The sequence below is a fragment of the Notolabrus celidotus genome, chromosome 18, assembly GCF_009762535.1.
Source record: "Notolabrus celidotus isolate fNotCel1 chromosome 18, fNotCel1.pri, whole genome shotgun sequence".
Taxonomy (NCBI): domain Eukaryota; kingdom Metazoa; phylum Chordata; class Actinopteri; order Labriformes; family Labridae; genus Notolabrus; species Notolabrus celidotus.
The window spans coordinates 18,069,397-18,090,498 of record NC_048289.1 but is presented as its reverse complement, the minus strand read 5'-3'; the positions used below and the strand labels follow the sequence as shown (position 1 = coordinate 18,090,498).

General features: G+C 38.6%; 1 protein-coding gene across 1 annotated transcript in view; it reads left to right on the top strand.

Moving 5' to 3' along the window:
- Positions 1–21,102, top strand: part of atrnl1b (attractin-like 1b) — a 126,874-nt gene that overhangs the window by 71,842 nt on the left and 33,930 nt on the right. The window contains exons 22-25 of the mRNA XM_034708010.1: positions 2,063–2,157; positions 2,409–2,487; positions 6,964–7,121; positions 15,220–15,281. Of these exons, the coding sequence (XP_034563901.1) occupies positions 2,063–2,157; positions 2,409–2,487; positions 6,964–7,121; positions 15,220–15,281 (394 nt within the window). The remainder of the gene's footprint in view (positions 1–2,062; positions 2,158–2,408; positions 2,488–6,963; positions 7,122–15,219; positions 15,282–21,102) is intronic.

Below are 21,102 nucleotides of genomic sequence, written 5' to 3'. Positions count from 1 at the left end.
GCGCTGTCCTTCACGCTGCTGCTGTATTACTCTCTTTCAACTCTCTGCCACTGACAACAAAGCCTCAGCCAAAGTTTTCTCCCTTCTTTTTTGAAATGCCATCGCCCGGCAGCCGGCTCAATGAGTGGAAGACAAGAACTGAAAGCCTGCAGCTTGCTTTAACCTCTGCACTCTACCGGGACTTCTTCTCGAGCTCTGTTATGCACTCGTGTAAACATGACATCCCTGACTAACTGAAAGGCCATTGAGCACGGATTAACACTCTGAAATCACAGTGACGTTATCCAGAGACTTCACTGTGCATCAGCCAACTTCTCACTTCAATTCTGAGCCCACTCCTGTCGCCAAATCTGTGAGCGTATTAAAACCCTTTGACTATCACATGCGTACATAACTACTCACACAAGAAATCAGGAAGGTCTGAAATTTGATTTTAAAAAAAAATAATGCATCAACACTTTTGATTCCATCCATACAACCCTGACTGTCCTTACATGTGAACATAAAGGATCCCTGTGCAAGCAGGTTCTACCGATCCATTTTATTTTATTTTATTTTATCTTATTTTATTTTATTTAACCAGGAGAAAACCACATTGAGATTAAAAATCTCTTTTTCAAGTGTGTCCTGGCCAAGATCAGCAGCAGCACATTCCAGAAAAGTTACAGACAAACAACACATAATTCTAAAACATTACAACACATCATGGGTTTCAGAACAAAAGTCATCAGTCAAAGCATCTACAAACTGAAGCATCTTCCTCAAGAGCCTTCAGTCTGCTTTTAAAAACATTTAAAGAGACAAGCTCACTCAAACCCAAGCTCTCCTGCAACAGGTTTCAGGTTGCAGGAGCAGCGTATCTAAAACTCTTTTTACCCATTTAAAGAAGAACCGAAAGCAAAAGCAAGTTTTGTGACCGGGTCACAGAGCGGAGACTGTAGCTTCCAGTATTTTTCAAATCAATTAAGTCGCATAAATATGAGGGAAGCAAGTTAAGAATCGCCTTATAAACAAGGACCTGCCAGTGATGTAGCCTACGGGTAGACAATGCAGTCCAGCCAACTCGAGTATACAGGGAGCAGTGATCGGTTAGAGATTTAAAACCTGTAATGAACCTCAGAGCTCCATGAAGAATGGTGTCCAGAGAGTGAAGGCAATGAGTGGATGCATGCATATATATATATTGTTTCTAGGTTATTTTAAGCAGCTGTAGTAATTTCCACTTTCAATCTCCATTTTTTTGAAAATATATTTATTGCTTACAGACTTGGCAAAAAAAAAAGCAAAACTAAAAATAAAAGCTACCCCCCCTCCCAAGGAAAAATAGAAAAAACAACAAAAAAGAGCATGTCTGTTGCAATAGCAGAATATTAATCTTTGCCACGAAGAAAGTTTAGCAAAGGGTCCCAAATCTTATTGAACATACTTCCCCTGTCTTCTTTGTGGAATCTCAGTCTCTCAAGATTCAGAGTGTTTGCCATTTCTCCCAGCCACAGATCAAAGGTGGGCACAGAGTCCATCTTCCACACTCTTAGTATTAGCTTTTTTGCAACCACCATTCCAAACAAAACAGCTTTCTTCTCATACTTGTACTAAATATTTTTTTGACATCAGACCTGAGCCTATTGGTGTCCGAGCACAATTGCTCTCCCTTCAGCTCTCACCCGCTGCTCTGCTTTTAAGATCAGCAATCTACAATGTGTGTCAATTCAGACTTGTGCTCAGTGTTTCCTTGAAAATAACTGACCGACTTTGTGTTAAATATACCACCAGTATTTATTAATCATTAGATAATTAACCGCTGCATGGAGATCTTTGCAGCCTGCTGACAGGGTCAGGTAGTCATACTTGTTCTCTGCTTGATTGCTCTCTGATTGCAGTCTTTGCATTTGATTACGGACATTTTGACCTCACTCTACATCAGTCAGTTTATCACTTCAAAGTTTACTTCCACCGCGTAACACTGACCACATCTTAATATATTTGTGCTGTCATAGTGTTACACTGACCTTAGATTGACTGAATTAACACCTTTCCTTTTCCTGTTTGGTTTCATAAATAGACAATCTCCTGATCGACTACCAGTTCACCTTCAGTCTCATCCAAGAAGATGATAATCACTACACTGCCATCAACTTCATGGCCTCACCTGAACAGGTAACATATTTGGAAGGTTTCCCTCTGTCATTGGGGCAGAGAGAACATTAATTTGCTGTGTGCTGTACCCTTGAATTATTCATTAAACATTCTTAGATTTAAAATTTAATGACCACTGTTTGGTGTCTTCAGCCAAGTTCAACATATATAAATGTTATTATGTTATTAACTTTAACAAAGCTTTTAATTTTTATATTGAAGTTTGTGTGACATTATTAATGTGGTGGAATTCTTATCTTTTCTCTTCTAAGGCTAACAAGAACTTGGACATGTCCATTAATGCATCCAACAACTTCAACCTCAACATCACCTGGTCTGTGGGATCAACAGGTACGTCTTCTTGAGTTTATTTTTGGTTCTGTTAAAAATGCTTTTGTTTTTACATTTTTTTTCTATTTGGTCTGAAAGTGAGGAAAAGTGCTGACACAGCCTGTATTTTGTTTTGTCTGTAGCCTCACCAGTGTTGATTTTATAATCAAGTCATTCATTAGACAGTGAAGTTTGTAAATTAAGTAGATTTAATTACCCCTGCTATTTCACCCAATAAGTGAAATAATACAACCCTTGCTTCAATTAGAAAACCTCAAAATTTGTATGTAGAAAAAATTTTTCATTCTCTTTAAAAACAGGTTAGGTCACAATCTTTTTTAATAGATTGCAGTCATATGGTATTCATTGTTGAATTAAAGATGTCATCTATGAATTCAAGCCATAAGAAGATGTTACAAACTATCTCCCTGTTGATACCTCATATGAAAGGCTGACCTGTGATTGGGTCTCAAGTGGACAGCCTTAACTACAAGTGTAAGCGCACTCCAATGCATCCTGAGGACAGTTTGAGATAACTCAGGCCACACATGGCCCTTTTCCACTACACATTTCCAGCCCTGCTCGGCTCGACTCGATTGGACTCGACTCGACTCTACTCGGTTTGGGTAACTTTTCCCCCAGCTTGAGTACCCACTCACGGTGGGCGGGGTCGTCATAACACAGCTGCGCGAAACTGCGTTCATGTAATTTTGAACGCAACACAAACACAACAATCACAAACAAAGGAGGACTTGGAGGCAATGGTGTACTTGCTGCTCAGTCTGTGGCTTTTTGTCGCAGGCAGAAACTTTGCGTGCAGTCATTGTACAGTACTGATGTCTTTTTTTTTAAATGCCGGGTTTGATTCCTGTGTTGGGCATGCGCTCATGATTCTTTGGTGACGACATTTTCTGACCAATCAGTGGCCGGCAGTCCGTTGACGTCACCTCTTAGTATCGGCTCAGCTCGCTTGGAACCAGAGCAGAGCAGGTACGAAAAACTGGTATCTGACACGAGGTACTGCACCCGTGGAAACACAACACAAACCGAGTAGAGTCAAGGCAAGTCGAGTAGAGTAGGGCTAAAACGGGCCGGTGGAAAAGGGCCAATACAGAGGTGGTCTGGGACACATTTGTCCACAGTGGTTTGTCAGCATCTGCTCATTTGTCCAGGACCACATTGTCCAGGACTGCCCATTCTCCCTGTACACATTGCAACAATCATGTAGAGTAACAGACCACTTGGTTCTCACATTTAGCAGATTTGATATTTCTCCACTATGCCTCATGAAAACTCTATCATTTTAAATGTACTTCTCATGTAAATACACAATATATACATTACAGTGGAGCGTTAAAGGGAAAACCGATGCATAGTGTTTGGGAGAATGAATTTAATCTTCGAATACACGCCGATTCTGCAGGAACAAGGAAAGAGAGAGAGCAAGTCAGAGATGTGATCGAAAGTTCATTGAACTTGAGCTTTTGTATCCCGCCATTAATTTCCTCTGTGTTCAGCTATCACCCTCTCTATGCTACGAGTCTGCTCTGAGTTATCAGGGGCCTGTGTGTCATTTAAGACTCCTGTGAATCCCACTCTCCTATATCTATACATGTTGCTCCTCTAATTCCCCTCCTCTCTCATCAATCCCCTCTCCCCTGAGCAGCATTAAGAGCTTTGAGATGCCCTTTGACATAGCAGGAGCAAAGCCACTTCTGGTTTGACTGAGAAATGTTATTTCAGGGCAAGTGTGCTCTCACTTTATGTTGTATTCAAAACAAATTATAAATTCAGAGACATTAAGGCTGTTCTGTTCCATATGAATACACCACAGCGGCAGCAAAGTCTACTTGCCACACCCCGACATGTGCCACACCCTGGCAGCCGCTTTTATTTGATTTGATTTAATTGTATCTAAAAATAAAACAAAGTTTGCATGTGGTGCTGTAATTGTCATACAGTATTATAACCATTGTTTTTACTTAACTACCACTCTAGATGTCTGGTGTTTGGCCATTAAGTTTCTGACATTTCTTGGCCTGTTAAATGATTGCGTCTAGATTTAACACTATTGTACCCTCTGTTGTCAGTGTGCAGTGTGTCACTGTTGACTGGATATTATAGGTCCCCTGAGGAAAGACGCCCAAGGACACTGCAGTGGTCCACTGGCACCGTTTATCCCCCTGCCCTTCCCTCCTCTCAAGTCATCGACCACTCTCTCCATCCCCAAAGCTCTGACATTTTCCATCTACTACAACGCGTTAACCCCCCCCCTCCTGCATCCCCCTAGCGCCACCTTAACCTTTTCGGAGCACCATCATTAATATTTGAAGTTCGGTCCCCTTTTATCCGCAAAGATATTGTGTCTGAGAAGGAGCCTCTTCACAATTGACGGGAGCGTGAGGCGCCTTTGGGTGGGAGGAGGAGGGTGATTTCAATTAAGATAAACGTGCTCACGTAGCCACAGTCAAGCTGTCATTTTCACTTCTTTTGTTTCAGAGCTGTGGGCTGGAATGTCAATTTTGAGGACCAGTAATATGAGGAAGAATAAGAAATGACTTCTAACATTAAGATAAATGGAAAATAGACTCATTTAAGAATTTAGCTTTTATTTAAAGATGGCAATAAAGACGGTATATAAACAAAAAAACTCTTAAATTAGTATTTCAGTTTTGACGATGTTAAATTTGATCCAGTCCTGTTACCAGGGGGCTTAGTGGTTAGATTTAAAGACTGCATAAAACATGAACATAGTCTCAGGGATGTGATCTATTGGTTTCTGAGGAAGTGTTTTGAAGCCCAACGATGGCGGCTGCCATATTGGAAAGGTTGACTCAACCTAACTTTTGGTCAACTTAAAAACAGGCAAAAACATTGAGCTAAAGCAGGCATTCATCCCCAACGCTCCCCACCTGTCCATCAACGTAGCCACACCCCCATAACGCAAATTTGTTTATCTCTAAGCCTTTATGTCATCTTAACATGCGCGTTATGGAAAATTTACCACCTGTGAAGTGTGTATGAATGAAAAAATGTGCTACATAGACCAAAACTGTTTTTTGAACCAGGGTAGAGACAGGTTTGATTCTGGTATAAAAACATGCTTTTAAATTTGGGACCTAATGGGGGTTTCTTGGCTATTGGTGCCAGCCTCAAAATGGACACTTCAATCAATCAATCAGACTTTATTTATAAAGCGCTTTTCAACACAAAGTGCTGTACATAAAAACAACCAAAAATAGAATGAATTAAGAAAAAGATCCCACCCCCTGCCCCGGATCCAAACCCACCCCACAATCCTAAGGTTAAGAATACAATATACAACAATAGCAATAAAAACAATAAAAATAAAATAAATAAATAAAAAGAAGTTGCTGAACGAACTGAGGAAACGCTCTCATGATATCTTAGTGAAGAAACACTGGAGGTAAAATAAGATGTTAAAACTCAACACAGGAAATTAAAATCACCAAAATAAAATAAATTTCTTAGATAATAAAATTAGATAGCTAAAATATTAAACCATTAAAAGAACATGCGATTCTATACTAAAAATAAATAAATAAATGAGTACATAAATAAATAAAGTAGAATAAAAGTGACTAAAATTTGACCTAGAGAATAAGACTTGTTGACTTGTTGAATTGCAGTTTTTACACTTACTCATTTGCTTCATTTTACAAAAACTGGAGGTTGCCGCTTGGTTTAATCATGCACCCCATGTACAGAGGCCACAGCCCTTGAAGCAAGGCCCTGTATGGCATATCATTCCTTATTCTTTCTTCCCTGCTTCCAACTTGATCCACCATTCTATCTCGAAATAAAAACAATAAAAGACTGTCCTCAAATATTAGACTAGTTGGTCTTAGTTTTGAATTGGGGGTTAAGAATGTTACATAAACAAGAAACACTTTATAGCTAGTTTTCCACTTTTTTTCCACTTTTTTTTTTCAACTACTATTACCAAATATAACATTAGTTTAATGCTCCTGAAAAAGAAACAACAGTCTATATTAAAACTGAACATAAATTTACACAACAAGCAATTATACTGCATCTATGGAGATTTTTTTGCCCTCAACTGCCCTAACGGGTATTAAATGCTAAATTGAGGTCTCAGAAGTGCTAAATGCATCAGCAAATAGGAGTGGTATGGATTCAGATGATGAATATGTGTTAATGTAACTCAGTCGTGACCTATAGAAAGCAGCATTTTGGTCCCTCTTCAAACTGTGCTTTTCTCCCATGTCTACAATTTAATATAAACTGCATGTGTAATTTCTGTTTTTATTAAGGTCAACTGAAAAACAAACTTTTAATGTACTTAAGACATAATAAATGGTAATGAGAGCTTTCCTGCTGTCCCAAATGGCTTTAGAGACCCAGTAATGGATTCATAATAATATGTTGCAGCTACTACAGCTCCTTCTTTGTATGTCAGTGAGCCTTATGAGGGTCTAACAGCACAGGGCTGACTGTGAACTTTTCCCCTTTCAGCTGGAACCATCTCTGGAGAGGAGGTGCCCATCGTGTCCAAAACTAACATCAAGGAATACAGAGACAGCTTCTCCTGTGAGAAGTTCACCTTCAGAAGTAACCCAAACATCACCTTCTACGTCTACGTCAGTAACTTCTCATGGCCTATCAAGATCCAGGTGAGGACTGTGTTCACACCCTTTGAACAGAGAGAACACAGTGATCGAATTATCCCACTGTTATCATCCTGTGTTATGTTGCCCTTGCTTATGGTTACCTCTTTGTCGACCTCAATCCTCTCATGGATGAACAATTGATGTTACATACATGCAGAGAGCAGGAGAAGCCGTCTTTGCTGATGCAGAGCCCTATTGTTGCTCAGCTCAGGGTGATTTCAAGTGCACTTTATTCTAATTACAGATTTAATGAGCGATGGCTTGCATGCAAAGGTGCACAGCTGTTTTTCAGTGGGTAAAAGCAAAGCACCATTTAGCCTTTTCCCAGCTCCTCTACAGGGAGGACATTGAGGCTTTGATGTAGTGAGCAGGATTAAACAGTGGGAAACAAATCTTTTTTAAAGGAAAACAAATATTAAGATTTGTCTAAAACATCCATGGTTTGGTTTTCATTTCAGACAACGAGGTAACGTCAGCTAAAGGCCACATAATGCGATAGTGAGAGTGACTGAGACGTGACTTGATAAGAGAGAAAAACATTGAAATTAAGAGAGAACAGCAGGACGTTACTCTTTCAGACGGAGGCAGTGCTATTTGGCTGTGATTATGACAAACAAATATGGTCGCTGCACAGACAGCATGACAGATGACTAACTGGGTAAGACTGAGTAAACATTATTTTACACTTGTAAATTGTAGGTGAAATACTAACTTTTTACTACACATTGATTTGATTTGATGTCTTTATTTCGAACATGTAAAAGCAAAATAGAAAAATAACATACAAGTAAAAAAGAAGAAATAGTTGTACAAAAGAAACAAAATCAATCATTTCCATTAGCAAGCAGTGAAATAATTTACTATACATGTGCTAAAAGGAGTAGGAAGAAGTTAAAACTTTTCTAATTCTACCCCTTCATTCACTATTTTCTTACATTATCAGGTGCACTCCCACAAAAACAATCTTCATATATTATCTTCATACAAACACCTGCAATCAAAAATAAATCCATGATTCTCAACACGTGTCTTCCTCCTTGTACCTCATGAAAATGACTTCTTTAAACCTCTTCTTGAACTGGATTATGTTCTGACATTGCTGTAGCTCCATGTTGAGTCTGTCCCACAGTTTTACACCACAGATTGAAATACAAAAGCTTTTCCTTGTTGTCCAAACACTCACCATCTTTAATCTTAACTTCCCTCTTAAGTTATAATAACCCCCCCCCCCCCCCCCCCCCCCCCCTCTTTCAAAGAACAATCTTTGAATATTTCCTGGAAGGATATTTTTCCTTGCCTTATACACAATTTGTGCAGTTTTAAAATCTACAAGGTCACATTTGGGGGACTGTGACTTCAATATAGTCATTCTATAAAAATTATTTCAGCTCAGACAGTTCATCTTTTTATAAATGTCAGCCAGATGAAATCTAAAATAAATGTCATGCTGAATTTTGTATTTAGCTGTACTGCTATGTAATAATGGTTAAACATTGTGAGTAACATCTATCTTTGGATTGAGCAGTTCTTTTTTCAGGAATTATCCTGTAAACTTTTGGAGTAATTCCTGGTACCTTTGAGAAACTTCTTGAACGTTTGGAATTGTCTCAGTAGCTTTAGCTCAAATTTTCCTGATAGCATGTGGTATTTTACTCTTGACACTTTCTGGAATTTCAGCAGAAATTTGACCAGTTTGTCCAAAATCTTGAGGAACATTTCAGGAATTTTCCCCCAAAATTGGAAAATGAACCAAGAAACTCTGGGGAATTTCTCTAACAACTTTTAGGACCTGGTTGAAACTGTCCTTGGAGTTTAGTAAAAACGTTTGCAAAAGAAAGTGCCTCATTTGGATGAAAAGTTTCAGATTAATTTTCAGAAAATTCCTTAATGCTGACAGGAAAATTCTAAAAATTCCCAGGAAAATTCATGAAAGAACTATGAGAAAATTCTCAAAAGTTTCCATAAAAATCTATGGAAGTTTCAATTAACATTTTGTTGGATAGCCTAAAAGGTTTTAACAAAAATCAAACAAAATTGATGGGAAAATTTCCAAACTGTTCAGGGGGAACAATGTTGTGTAGTTCAGCAAAATTCCTAAAAATGGAGGAAAACATTCCCAAAATTGTCATTTAAGTTTTCAGCACTTTTTTCATTTTTTACAAAAACATTCTCAAAGAAATACAAATAAAAAAAGATTTTTTTTAAAATATCCTTTTTGTTTCTTTTTCCACGTTTTCCCTTCATAAAGCTGAAAAATCACTAAAAGTAAATATCATAATTGTACTTCATGAAGCTAATAACAGGGTTCCAGGTAAATGATTTTATTAAGGCATATCTACTGTAATTTAAAAATATCAGAATATCAACATTCAAGGTGAAAATAACCATAAAGATAATAAATGCCCAAAGTAATGTATTACAGGGAGGTTACTCAATGCATTACAATTGTAGAGTCCAGGTAGGTGTACTTGGACTCAGGGTCGGGTTTTTGCGCACTGAACATTTCTGATTACTTAAGAACATTTAGAAGACTCATTCACACTCCAGTGGAGCACCAAGGTGCCTCATCTTCATGGGTCTTTAATCCTCTATGGACCTGCAGACCACAATGGGCTGCATGAACCTTCTGTGTTAAATGACTATTTCATATTCTGGTTATAATATGAGAATAAAGCCATTCAAGTTAACAGTGACTGTACCCCTGAAAGTGTCTCTTTTTAAACAGGGAGCAAATACTAACACTCAGATATATGATATATATTATGGCTGGGTATCACCAGGTCCCTGGCGATACATATTATCACGATATTTTGCCCATGATAACGATACTATCACCATACAGCAATTCTGCGATAATCGATATATTGCAAGAAATATCATCCACGATACATCACGATATCTGTGTCACTGAAGAAATTCCGAATTTATTGACTGCACTGAATCCATTTCCCAGGAATTACAACACATTGTCAATCAATTTCACATGAACGACTGACAAGTAAAACAAAGTATCTACTGCATTTTAAAGTTTGACTGCTCCCCCATTCAAATGATTGGGGGAGACAGATTTTTTGACCTATACTGCAGCCAGCCACCAGGGGGCAGTCACACTGCTGAAAGCCTCACCACCAGCCACCAGAACCTCTCCCTTGGTTTGTTGTGCTTTCGCTTTCGGTTGAATAACGTGTTCCTAAAGTGTTGCCGTAGCTGCCGTAAAACACTTGTTTTTGCTGAAATCTGGCTCGGTGTGTTCTAAAGGCTGATTTATACTTCTGCGTCGCCCCTACGCAGCAGGGGCTGACGCGGACATGAGCCCCACATACTTGTGCGTCGGTGTGTCTGTGTCGCGTAGCAATTCTCCTCCGAAACGCCTGAGGGCAGTGCGGTCTCTCTGATAGCCGGTCGCCTGCTTCTGGTCCCGCTACGATCTCTGTTTACTTTTCCACAGAGTTTCAGAGCGTGTTGTGTTAATCTACAGCTGATACATGTTGCTGTTTATCATACAGACATGATTACATGAAGAATAGAGAGGAGGAGATGAAATACACGGCCGATGTGTGGCCGATGTCCGGGATCCCGGAAGTGCTGTGAATGCGGGAAAGACAAAGCTGTCGAGCGGACCAATCACAGAGTTTGCGGTCCACGTCGGCTCTACGCGTAGTTACATTTTGGAGGAGGTGCACGTCAGCTACGTGCGTAGGCCTCTGCGTAGGTACGGGAGCTACGCGGACCTACGGCGTAGGCTACGCCGTCGATTCGACGCAGAAGTATAAATCAACCTTAAAGCTGAAGCCGTGGCCGGAGAAGTCATACGTTTATATCCCGTTAATCATTTTCCTACCTAGTATATTCAGTTAGGCGAAAACACAAAGCACATGGTCACGCATGTTACGCTGTATGAGTTCAAGTTATGTCGCCAGGTGCGCGAGTAACAAAATGCTATTCGAATAATGTCGTCAACGGCGAATACTCGAGTAATCATACCCACCCCTAATATATATACTGTTATCATTCCTATCATTAGAACACAACTCTCTTTTCCCTAATAAGCTCAATTCAAAGTATTGATTTTTAAATTTGTTCCGTCCCTCCCTTTCATAGGGTGGATGTTTGGACCATGATGGGGGTAATAATATCTTGGGGTCAGGCAGCCCAGTAATAGTTTTCTATTAGATTTCCTTTCCAGCAGTCACTTATTTATCACAGACTGGCCTGAGCTGTTAAAGCAAATAGCTTCTGTAACTGGATATGCTTTATCTTCCCTCTCTGCCTTTATGATGCATTGTTAGAGCACAGAGCCAGATGAGATTAAACAGAATTTCAGAATGCACTCATGAGCGTATTTAAAGGTCCAAGCCCAGAAAATAAACATCAAAATGTGGAGAAAGATAGCAAGGAGAGGTCTTGATTTTTTTTTTTTTTTTGTGCGAGTGTGTGATGTCATCATCTCTGCGTATCATTATCACCCAAGAGACCGTTCAGTGTAACAAAAGTCTTCTAGAAAGAGACGTACATTCTCTAATGATGCCATTGATCGGCTGAGATTTTTGAATTGGAATTTAATCAACCCCAAACGTATTGCTTTGACCTCGCATTATGTGGAACGCAGGGCTTATTGAGCACTAAATGCAGCTGTCAAAGTCACTAAAAAGGCTGAAAAACATGTGTAATGTGTGCTTTGGAGTAACGTTAGCCAAGTCAGTGAGCATCTTATCTCAGATCACTGACTTTTAGTTTCGACTCTGAAAGGTTGGAAAAGTCAACGATGGGAGACGCTTGGGACGGCGATAAAGTTGTGAAAAATGAACATGCTATTTTTGCTACAAATATGTACATGCTGAATAGAAAAGAAGGCAAGGCAAGTTTATTTATAAAGCACCATTCATACAAAGAGCAATTCAAAGTGCTTTACAGAGTTAAAACAAAAACCAGAACAGTAACAATCAATAAAAAACACACACCGCAAACACTACAAACATTTACATTTTATATGCAGCCAGTTATGTTTGATCTACTCTCTCTCTCTCTCTCTCTGTACTGATGTAACTTAACGTACATAGTAAATAGTTTTGGGTCTTATTATTTATTTAGATTAGGAGGGATTATTCTAAATAATCAGACCTCCTTCACTGCTCTGAAGTCCGTAACTTGCAGAGTCTTACTGTCCCGCCGGACACAGAATAACAACTGATCTTGTCTTAACCCAAATGAACCCTATAATTATTTGATTCATCTCAGAACGTCTTCCCAAGGATTAAGACTCACACACTGAGTCTTTTCTGTGTCGAGTCGCAGCCCGAAGCTGGCTCAGACCTCTTGACTCCCCCGCAGGATGTGCCCAACGTTTAATTGTAGATCCAATATAAGGTTCAGTCCATAACACCATACCTTGTCAGAAAAATATCCAATTTAAAATATGACATTAAACAAATATAAGCATGAAAACATAAAATATTTAAAAATCTAAGATCAAGACAAAAGGAAGTAAATTTAGTTACACAACTTCATTAAAACTCAGTTTTTTAAAATGAATTAAAAGTTTGTAGTTACAGAAAAAAGAACTAATGTTTAAAAAAGGGTTTGCACCTATTATTGAGCAGTGTAAGCAACTAAAAAGAGGAACGAAGGATGTTTTTTCTTTCTGAAATGAAATGAAAACCAAACCATGGATGCATTAAACATTACACAAATAAATCCTCCTCTATACAAACACAATTTACACCATGTTACCCAGCCCTACTCTGTGCTGTAAACCAAATGATGTTGTGTTTGTGAGTCCGCATGCTCTCAGGGCAAAATGGGCTTCAGAACATCTACAGTAGATAATGACGTGTCACTGTGATGTGCTCTATCAGATGTGATATAGCTGCCAGGACTGTACGTAATCCCTCTTTAATGAAGGGTAAAAAAAGTATATCTGGATCGTTAGTCACCGGACATGCTGTTGACATAAATAAGTTAATTAGCTCTGTTATTCAACCCAACAGCAGATAAGGGTCTTGTTGGCAATATTGAATAAAAATGAGTCATCTTAAATTATATTTAGAAATTCTGTTTTTTTTGTGTGTGTTTTTGGAACTAATTATGAGGGAGAAAATAAACAAAATATCTTTAAGCATATGTTTATTAAACAGCCATTCAGATTTGCAACATGTTAAAGTTTTTTTTTATCTTAGACAATAGACATCTTTGTTTTAAAATTCTAACACAAAGTGAAGGGAGCTCCCAGGCTCAGCAGCAGGTCTTATAAAGTTAAATGAAAACTTAAACAAATAAATAGATCCCTAAAGTTTTCTACAGTAAATAAAGTTTTCCAAAATGTTTTAAAGGGATATTTCAGTTTTTTTTTGATTGGGGTTGTATGACTTTTTAATCACTAGTAGTTGTCGGGGCCACAACGGATGCTGCTCAGCTCTTCCCAAGTGATGAGAAACTGCAGGGAGAATGGAGCCAAAATAACCCAGTTTTAAATTGATCTCTTATTGGCTGTCTGATTTTTTTTAAAAAAAGGTTGATGCCGATATGCGTCAAAATGCCGAAAATCAGCACCGATAATCGGCCCGGTCGATAATCGGTCTGTCCCTACTCTATTACCCAGATGTAAACAAACACAGATGGCATAGTGCGGCAGGATTTGGCAGAATTTAGATTTAAACTATGGAGATAAAGTTGTATGTAGGCTGTGTCTGGTTAACCCAAACAGCACAGACATGTGGATGTTACCTTGCAAGGAGAACTAAAGGCTGGGGCCGTTAGCTCTGTTAGCGATAGCCACACTCAGCAAAGGAATCTGACATTGTTTACCAGCAGACGCTGGGTTAAGTAGTGTTTAACAGCTTGTGCTCAATTTTCACTGTTTTCTGAGTATTTTCTCACCTACAGATTAGTGAGTTTGTGGGAATTTGATTTTGAGTTTAACTACTTTGGAACATCCCGTGGAACTTTGCCTTCTTTATCGCTGGATCACTTACCTCAAGAATTATGATGAGAGCAGAAAGGGTTCTCCTGATTCTGTCCAATGCTAAGAATACACGAGTCGGGCGCAGGTGGACTCGCGGTCTAATCATCCCAAATACAGAGGCTATCAAAATGATAATGAAACCCATTCTGTATTTGGCTCAGAATACATGAGGCACACAACTCTCCAAATGCTGGGCCTCCAGCATTTAGTAACCAAAAACCCACATATTACAACAGATATGAGGACACAATTAAATACAAAAGTTCTTTATATCATTATAAATTTTCATTTTAAAATACACTAAGCTAGTGTAGTACTCGAGACTGCTCATTTCAGGTCTCGGTCTCGTCTCAGAATCGACAGCAATTTTACTCGGTCTCGTCTTGGTCTCGCACTGGGCAGACTCCGTATTTTATATCAAGACCGGTCGAGACCACCACTGATGAACTCTGTGTCCCTGTCATTACTGTGATAAGAGAAAAAATGAAACTTAAGGAGTCAAAAGAAAGGCAACCAAGGCAAAATCAAACCTTGTTTGTTGCTGTCAATAGTATTCAAAGCAAACTTAAATTAAATAAACAGAAGTCTTTTATTTTGTTAACTCTCATGATGATTTTTCATTGATATATACGGTCTTGGTCTTGCCTCGGTCTTGCCCAGCCTTGGTCTTAGTCTTGACTCAGTCTCGATCCCCAAATGTCTTGGTCTTGTCTTGGTCTCGGTGCACTCTGGTCTCGGACATGTCTTGGTCTCGGTTAATGTGGTCTTGACTACAACACTACACCAAGCTATTTCTTGCAAAACGTCCCTATTTTCCAGTATGTATGAATTTCTGCAAAACTTAGATTTTCTGCCATTTTTAATCTTATTCAACTTGAAAGATATTTTTCCACAAGAAGAAGCTTATATAGAAGTTCCAATGACAATGTTTTCAGTGATATTGATGCAGGTACACGCTGCTCTTAATGCAGACGTCAACACTGGAAATCATACACACTCAGCCACTTCAGAGTGTTACAATTTGACCTGGGGCATCCAATCAGAATGAAGTGAAATCACCACACTGAGTGTTACCTTCTTTAACTGCCCTGGTATTTCTCTAAATGTAATGTTGTCTCTTTTTCTTCTTTTCTCCACCAGATTGCCTTCTCCCAACACAACAGTATCATGGACCTAGTCCAGTTCTTTGTCACATTTTTCAGGTAAGCCAGTCCAAATATTTACACACACACACACACACACACACACACACACACACACACACACACACACACACACACACACACACACACACACACAGTCTTTTGTTTGACTTAATGTTCAGTAGTTGACAGGCATTACCCAGAGTCTGACCCTCCACCTCTTCCTCTTCCTCTCTGGCCTCTCGGGGGCTTATTGAGTTACTTGAGCCTGTCTGTGTTAACAGACTGTGCGCAAATGCTTCTTGTATCTTCAAGGCACCTTTTCTTTTTTTTCAAGTGGCAAATGAACTGCTAGGAAGCGTTTAAATAGGTGCATATTGCTCTGTAAGTGGTATCTGAAGAGAAGGCAGGGGTGATCAAGATATGAGGGCTCTTAATGATTTTTCACACTGAGCGCTTTGATGGAAATCTTTTCTCAGTGAAATGTTTAAAATGAGTTGATTAAGTTCCCCCCCCCCCCCCCCCCCGCTGAATGTCGGATGTGAGTATAAATGGGAAATTTATGCTTTAAGTAAGATACTGGCCCTCTCTGAATAGCTTCAAAAGATCTGCAGCCACACATTCCTCTCAGGGGTGGTCCATTACAAAGGCTTGGTTACTGAGGGGCTAATCTTAGCATCTGTAGTCTGAAGCACTGGGTCAAAATCTTCAGCTTGTGAAAGGTAACCTCTAAATGTTGTGGAGGGAAAAAGATAATACCTTTGCCACAAATTGCAAATGCATGCTCATATACAAAGTTTGATTGCACGAAACCATTGAGCATCATAACAACATCTTTGGTACAGCAAATAGATTTTTGCTGAAAAGGTTCTCACAGTAATTGATACTGGGCTTGGATGCAGAGATTCACATTGTAGTGAATGATATGGTCTATGTTGCTTCCTTAAAATTACAAATTATCAAACAGTAACTTTAATATTTTATATAGTAAAAATACCAAACATAAAAGTGCAAAAAGCCATGATACGTAAATTCTAGATGGAAGACAATGGAAAAAAAGCTAAATGAAACTAAAGTTGGACACAAGCTACACATAACACAGTGAATTAACCAAAACAAAGTGTTTAGAGTCACAACTCAAGCTCAATTCTGTCCCATAAACAGGACAGTAAAGTTAAACCCAACATTGGCACAGTCAAGTTAGTGAAAAGAAGACATATCTTTAAAAAATGTCATCCTTAATCCTCAGTTAGTAAGTTGTAGTGGCTTACAGCTAATTATTTATCACAGCCTTATGGGGTAATTATTAAGATGTACATGCGACTAGCCCCACCTTTTAGGAAAGGTGAATGTTATTTTGAAAACTTTGAAAGGAACACGTGAAAATAAGATTGATGTATACCCTCCCGTTAACTTGTGTGTGCAGGAAAATGATCTTTTGGGAACAAGTTACTATCTTGTGCGTCCAAGATAAATATCTCATAGAAGAAAAGTTATTTTGTGAAAACATAACAATTATCATGAGGGAATAAGTCACTATCTTGTTCGTGCAAGATAAATATCTTGTAGAAAAAAAAAATCTAGTGAATACATGACAATTATCATGAGGGAACAAGTCACTATCTTGTGCTTACAAGATACATATCTTGCAGAAAGAATAGTTTTATAGTTAAAACATGACAATTATCATGAGGGAACAAGTCACTATCTTGTGCTTACAAGATACATATCTTGTAGAAGAATAGTTTTGTAGTGAAAACATGACAATTATCAATTGGGGAAAGTTATCATCGTGTGCGTACAAGATAAATATCTTGTAGAAGAAAAGTGATATTGTGAAAAAATGACAATTATCTTGAGGGAAGAAGTTACTATCTTGTGCGTACAAGTTGTTAGCATCATTTATTATCTTGTCTAAGAAAATGATCATGTGCACAAACAAAAATAACTTGTATACATGAAACAGTAACTTGCTCCCATAATAAAGTTATCTTGCATGCACAGGATAGAAATGATCACCATATGTGAGTTTAGGGGCTCCATAAAGAAGTAATGCTGGTTTCAATTATTAAATGAGTGTCATTGGTGAGGACTGATGGTCACTGAAGCCATGTGGCAGTTTGTGTATGTTGGTTCATTTTATTCCAAGGTGTGTGACCCGAGCTGTGATTGACTAACTTATTATCTGTGTAGCTGTCAAGGTGGAAATAGAAGACAGTCTTTGCCCAAGGCACCTGCCCATCATCTCCCAGACCACAATAACTTTACCTGTCACACAATCAGTTTATCTCCTGCCTCCATGTGGTCATATTACAGTTGAATAGACAAATTGCAGAATTCTTGCAAGAAAAGCTGAGGAGGGAAGGGTTTATTTTTTATCTAAAATGTGGCTGACTGCTGCTAGCATCATTTGCACAGGAAATTGGGTCAGAACAAGGGCAACAGTGGAAATAGTGGCATCAGTTTTGGTCTTTGAAAAAGACATAAACACACTGTTCTGGAAAACACTTTAACAATTTGTTTTGACACTTTTTTTTACAATTCAATTCTAACAGTTTTTTGTTTATACAATGAAAATACTTCATTTTATTTTATTCCTTTCAATCTTATGCAGGTCATTCTAAGTTTTTTCCCAAGTTTTTCTCTGCCTCCTTTTTGTCTGTCCATTTCTCACTGACCCATAAACTCAGGACAAAAGTGAAAAGGGCCTGATGCAGTCACAGGAGGTTGAGTGTGCGTCTATGTGTGTGTGTGAATGAGTGTTTGGAGAGCTTTGGAGGGCATGAACCTGCGGGAAACGTAATCAGCCTGATGACAAAATGTCAAATCAGCCCACAGGGTCTCTAGACCTTGTCATGTGAGAGATAGAAGGTGGAAGAATGACAGCATGGACTGAAAGCGTGCTCCGTTTTCTCCTATTCTTGCTTCTATTTGTCTTTTTCCAAATACTTAGTTACATTTTTACTACAGATCATTCATTACTACTTTGTTTCAGTTCAACTGAGCCTCTTTGTCATATTGCTTTAAGTTAATCTAATCACAAACTGATAGTTGTATGGGTTCTCATTAGTTAGTACGTTTGACGTTAAAAAAATGGATTTATTGCAACTAAAAGTGGACATGTTAGTCCAACTGAATTAGCATAAAGTAGATTTTCCCACAGTCGGACCCACATCACCAGATCAAGCGGTTGGTGATTTATTGTTCTTGCATGCACCATAATTGAACCCAAAGTGGCGTGCGTTATGCGCATGCTTCACACTTTCACACCAAGCTTTGAACCAAAAGAAGAAGGAAATCAAACAAGCTATCGTATCGTACGTATCAAGAGCTGTAAAGTTGTCCATGTTTTAACCATTCCACATGGAAACAGTTAGGGGTGGGAATTGATAAGATTTTATCAATGTCAATGCCATTGTCGATTCTGCTTATCAATCCAATTCCTTATCAATTCTCCTAACGATTCCTGAGTATTTTTTTAGGGGAAAAAAGTAGTTCTACACAGTCTTCAGCACCAAAAGGAACCATTTTATTTTTTCCCAAATTATGTCTGCACAAGACTGAACATGAATATATTCAAATTGAACATACTGAACGATAAGTTGACCTCATGTGGCCCCTCGAGCCTGGATGAAAAGACTTTGAATTTGGAGAGGAAAAACACTTTTCCTCCGGGGGTCATCGCGGAGGTATTTTGCCCGCTCTCGGTGCCTCATTTTCAGCCGCGTGAGCCCGGACGGGGTCATGTTCACATGGAACCCTTCTCCACTTTGGCCCGACGCAAACCCCAAGCTTCGTCGTGCTGGGAAATGAATTGTTAAGAAGAATCGATAACATTTGCAGTGTACAATTCTGATGGAATTGATCAATTGGAACCGGTTAAGTCGGATCCGGTTTTCGATTCCCACCCCTAGTATACACAGAAGAAGTGCCCCTGTATGTCCACAACATATGTGTAAGCATTAAGGTCTTGTGCTCCACAGTTTTCTTCATTTCTATCCCATAAGGAATCATTGAGATTGAGACAGTCTAAATGATATGCAGAAAGCAGCTTTTGCTATAATTGATTTCCTTCCCTTGTGGTATCTGTATCTCTGTGATTACAGAAAGAGCATTTAGTTAAAAGAAAGCAATGCTGAGTTCAGTTTCCTGATGTTGCAAAAACAGGATATATTTAAATGTCTGCTGAGAGAAAGAAATTACCTTATCATAATGAAAGTGATAAAATTGAATGAATTTTACACCTTCTCACTTGACTCCCAACTTACCCCATATCAATAAGAACTCACTCAAAACATTAGAGCATGTCTGAGGGAAGACTTTTACATTTGTCCTTCAGTACTTTGAATCAAACATGAATGATTTTAGGACTCTGTTTATTAACAGCAAAAGGAAGAGCAAAGTGGATTTAAGCTTCTTTTGTTGTCAAAGAAAATAGCAACGATGAAAGGCAAACATCTGTCCAAGGATTTCTGTCTTTTTTCAGCATGAAAATCTCAGTGAAGTCCATAAAACACCTTCTACATTTAATGTTATCTTCAAAGCTGTTAAAGATAGTGTAGAAAGAGTTCCCTGCATGGGCACTCTGGAAATAAATTCCATGTGTGCTGCTGGAGATGTTTGAACACAGTTTTTTCCGTCTCAACACAAAAAATCTCACTTCATTTTTTTTTTCTTGCGTGGTGGTCCCCTCCTTTATTCTTAACTCCTTTTGAAAGCTCTCATTTCAAAGTTATCACAGCACTCAGAAGCATTATCGCCTTCTTCAAAGATTTCAGTCGATCTTGCAGGTGTGGACGGCAAATTGAAAGACAGTTAAAAATGTCTAACAAATGGGCCCATGAAACCAGAGCTGGTCATGTGTCTCAGCTGAAATGTGCTTATTAGATCAGACCGCCCGTTTTAGAAATGTGGCACATCCCTAAAGACGGAGGCTCGTCGGTCAAATTACAGCCTGTGTTTCAAACTCAAACCTATCGCCCTATGAGTGCCTCTTTGTTCCTGGATATCAAAAACACATCCCAGAGAACAGAATGTCTCTTTAGCACATGATCATCTCCACATTCTCATCCGTCAGCAGGATAATGAAGTGGAAGCTCTCAATCAGTCATATATTTCTATCTCAGGAGGGCTTAGATCATGCTGAATTTCCCTTGACTAATGATTTTTCTGTTGGGTAATTAATTGAAGTAATCGGCCACAATATTCAGTCTATGAAAGATGAATGTGCCACCTCTTCAGATGGTCTCTGCTGCTTGGTCTTTTTATGAAGTTAGCAGAACAAATATGACATGTGAGTTCATCTTGGTTTGGATGAGTGAAAAAAAAATGAAGTGAATAAATTGCAAAGTGCACAAAATTTAGAAGTAGATTGTGAAGGAATGCATGGCAGAAGTGGAAGGAAAAGGTTGCCAAACTTGTATCCTACTTTTCGATTCCATTTGATTTAAGGAGATACAATCGCAGTTATTCTAACAGAATCAGAACATTCCAAGGTAAACTAAAATACAGAGCTATAGTCAACATTTGATATATATTAGGGATGTACATTTCAAGTATTTTCAGTGATTGATCTTTGGAAATGTTAACAATCAATTATCTATTGATCATTTAAAAAAAAAAAAACGTAAAGGTTCTCTGTGTCAAAAACAATGCCAAATGTGTTTTTTTCCCTGAATCAAATTTTCCTTCACGACACAATGTATATAACTGATGGTATTAAATAACTACGAATCGTATTGAGGTGTTCAAAACGCTGGATATCAACGTGTGTAGCAGGCTCATAATCTCTGTGGATATACAGTCAGATAAAGTGAAGGCTCGGAATACAGCATGTGGATTTACTGCAACAAGGGAACTGAACAGAAACATATTTCAGACT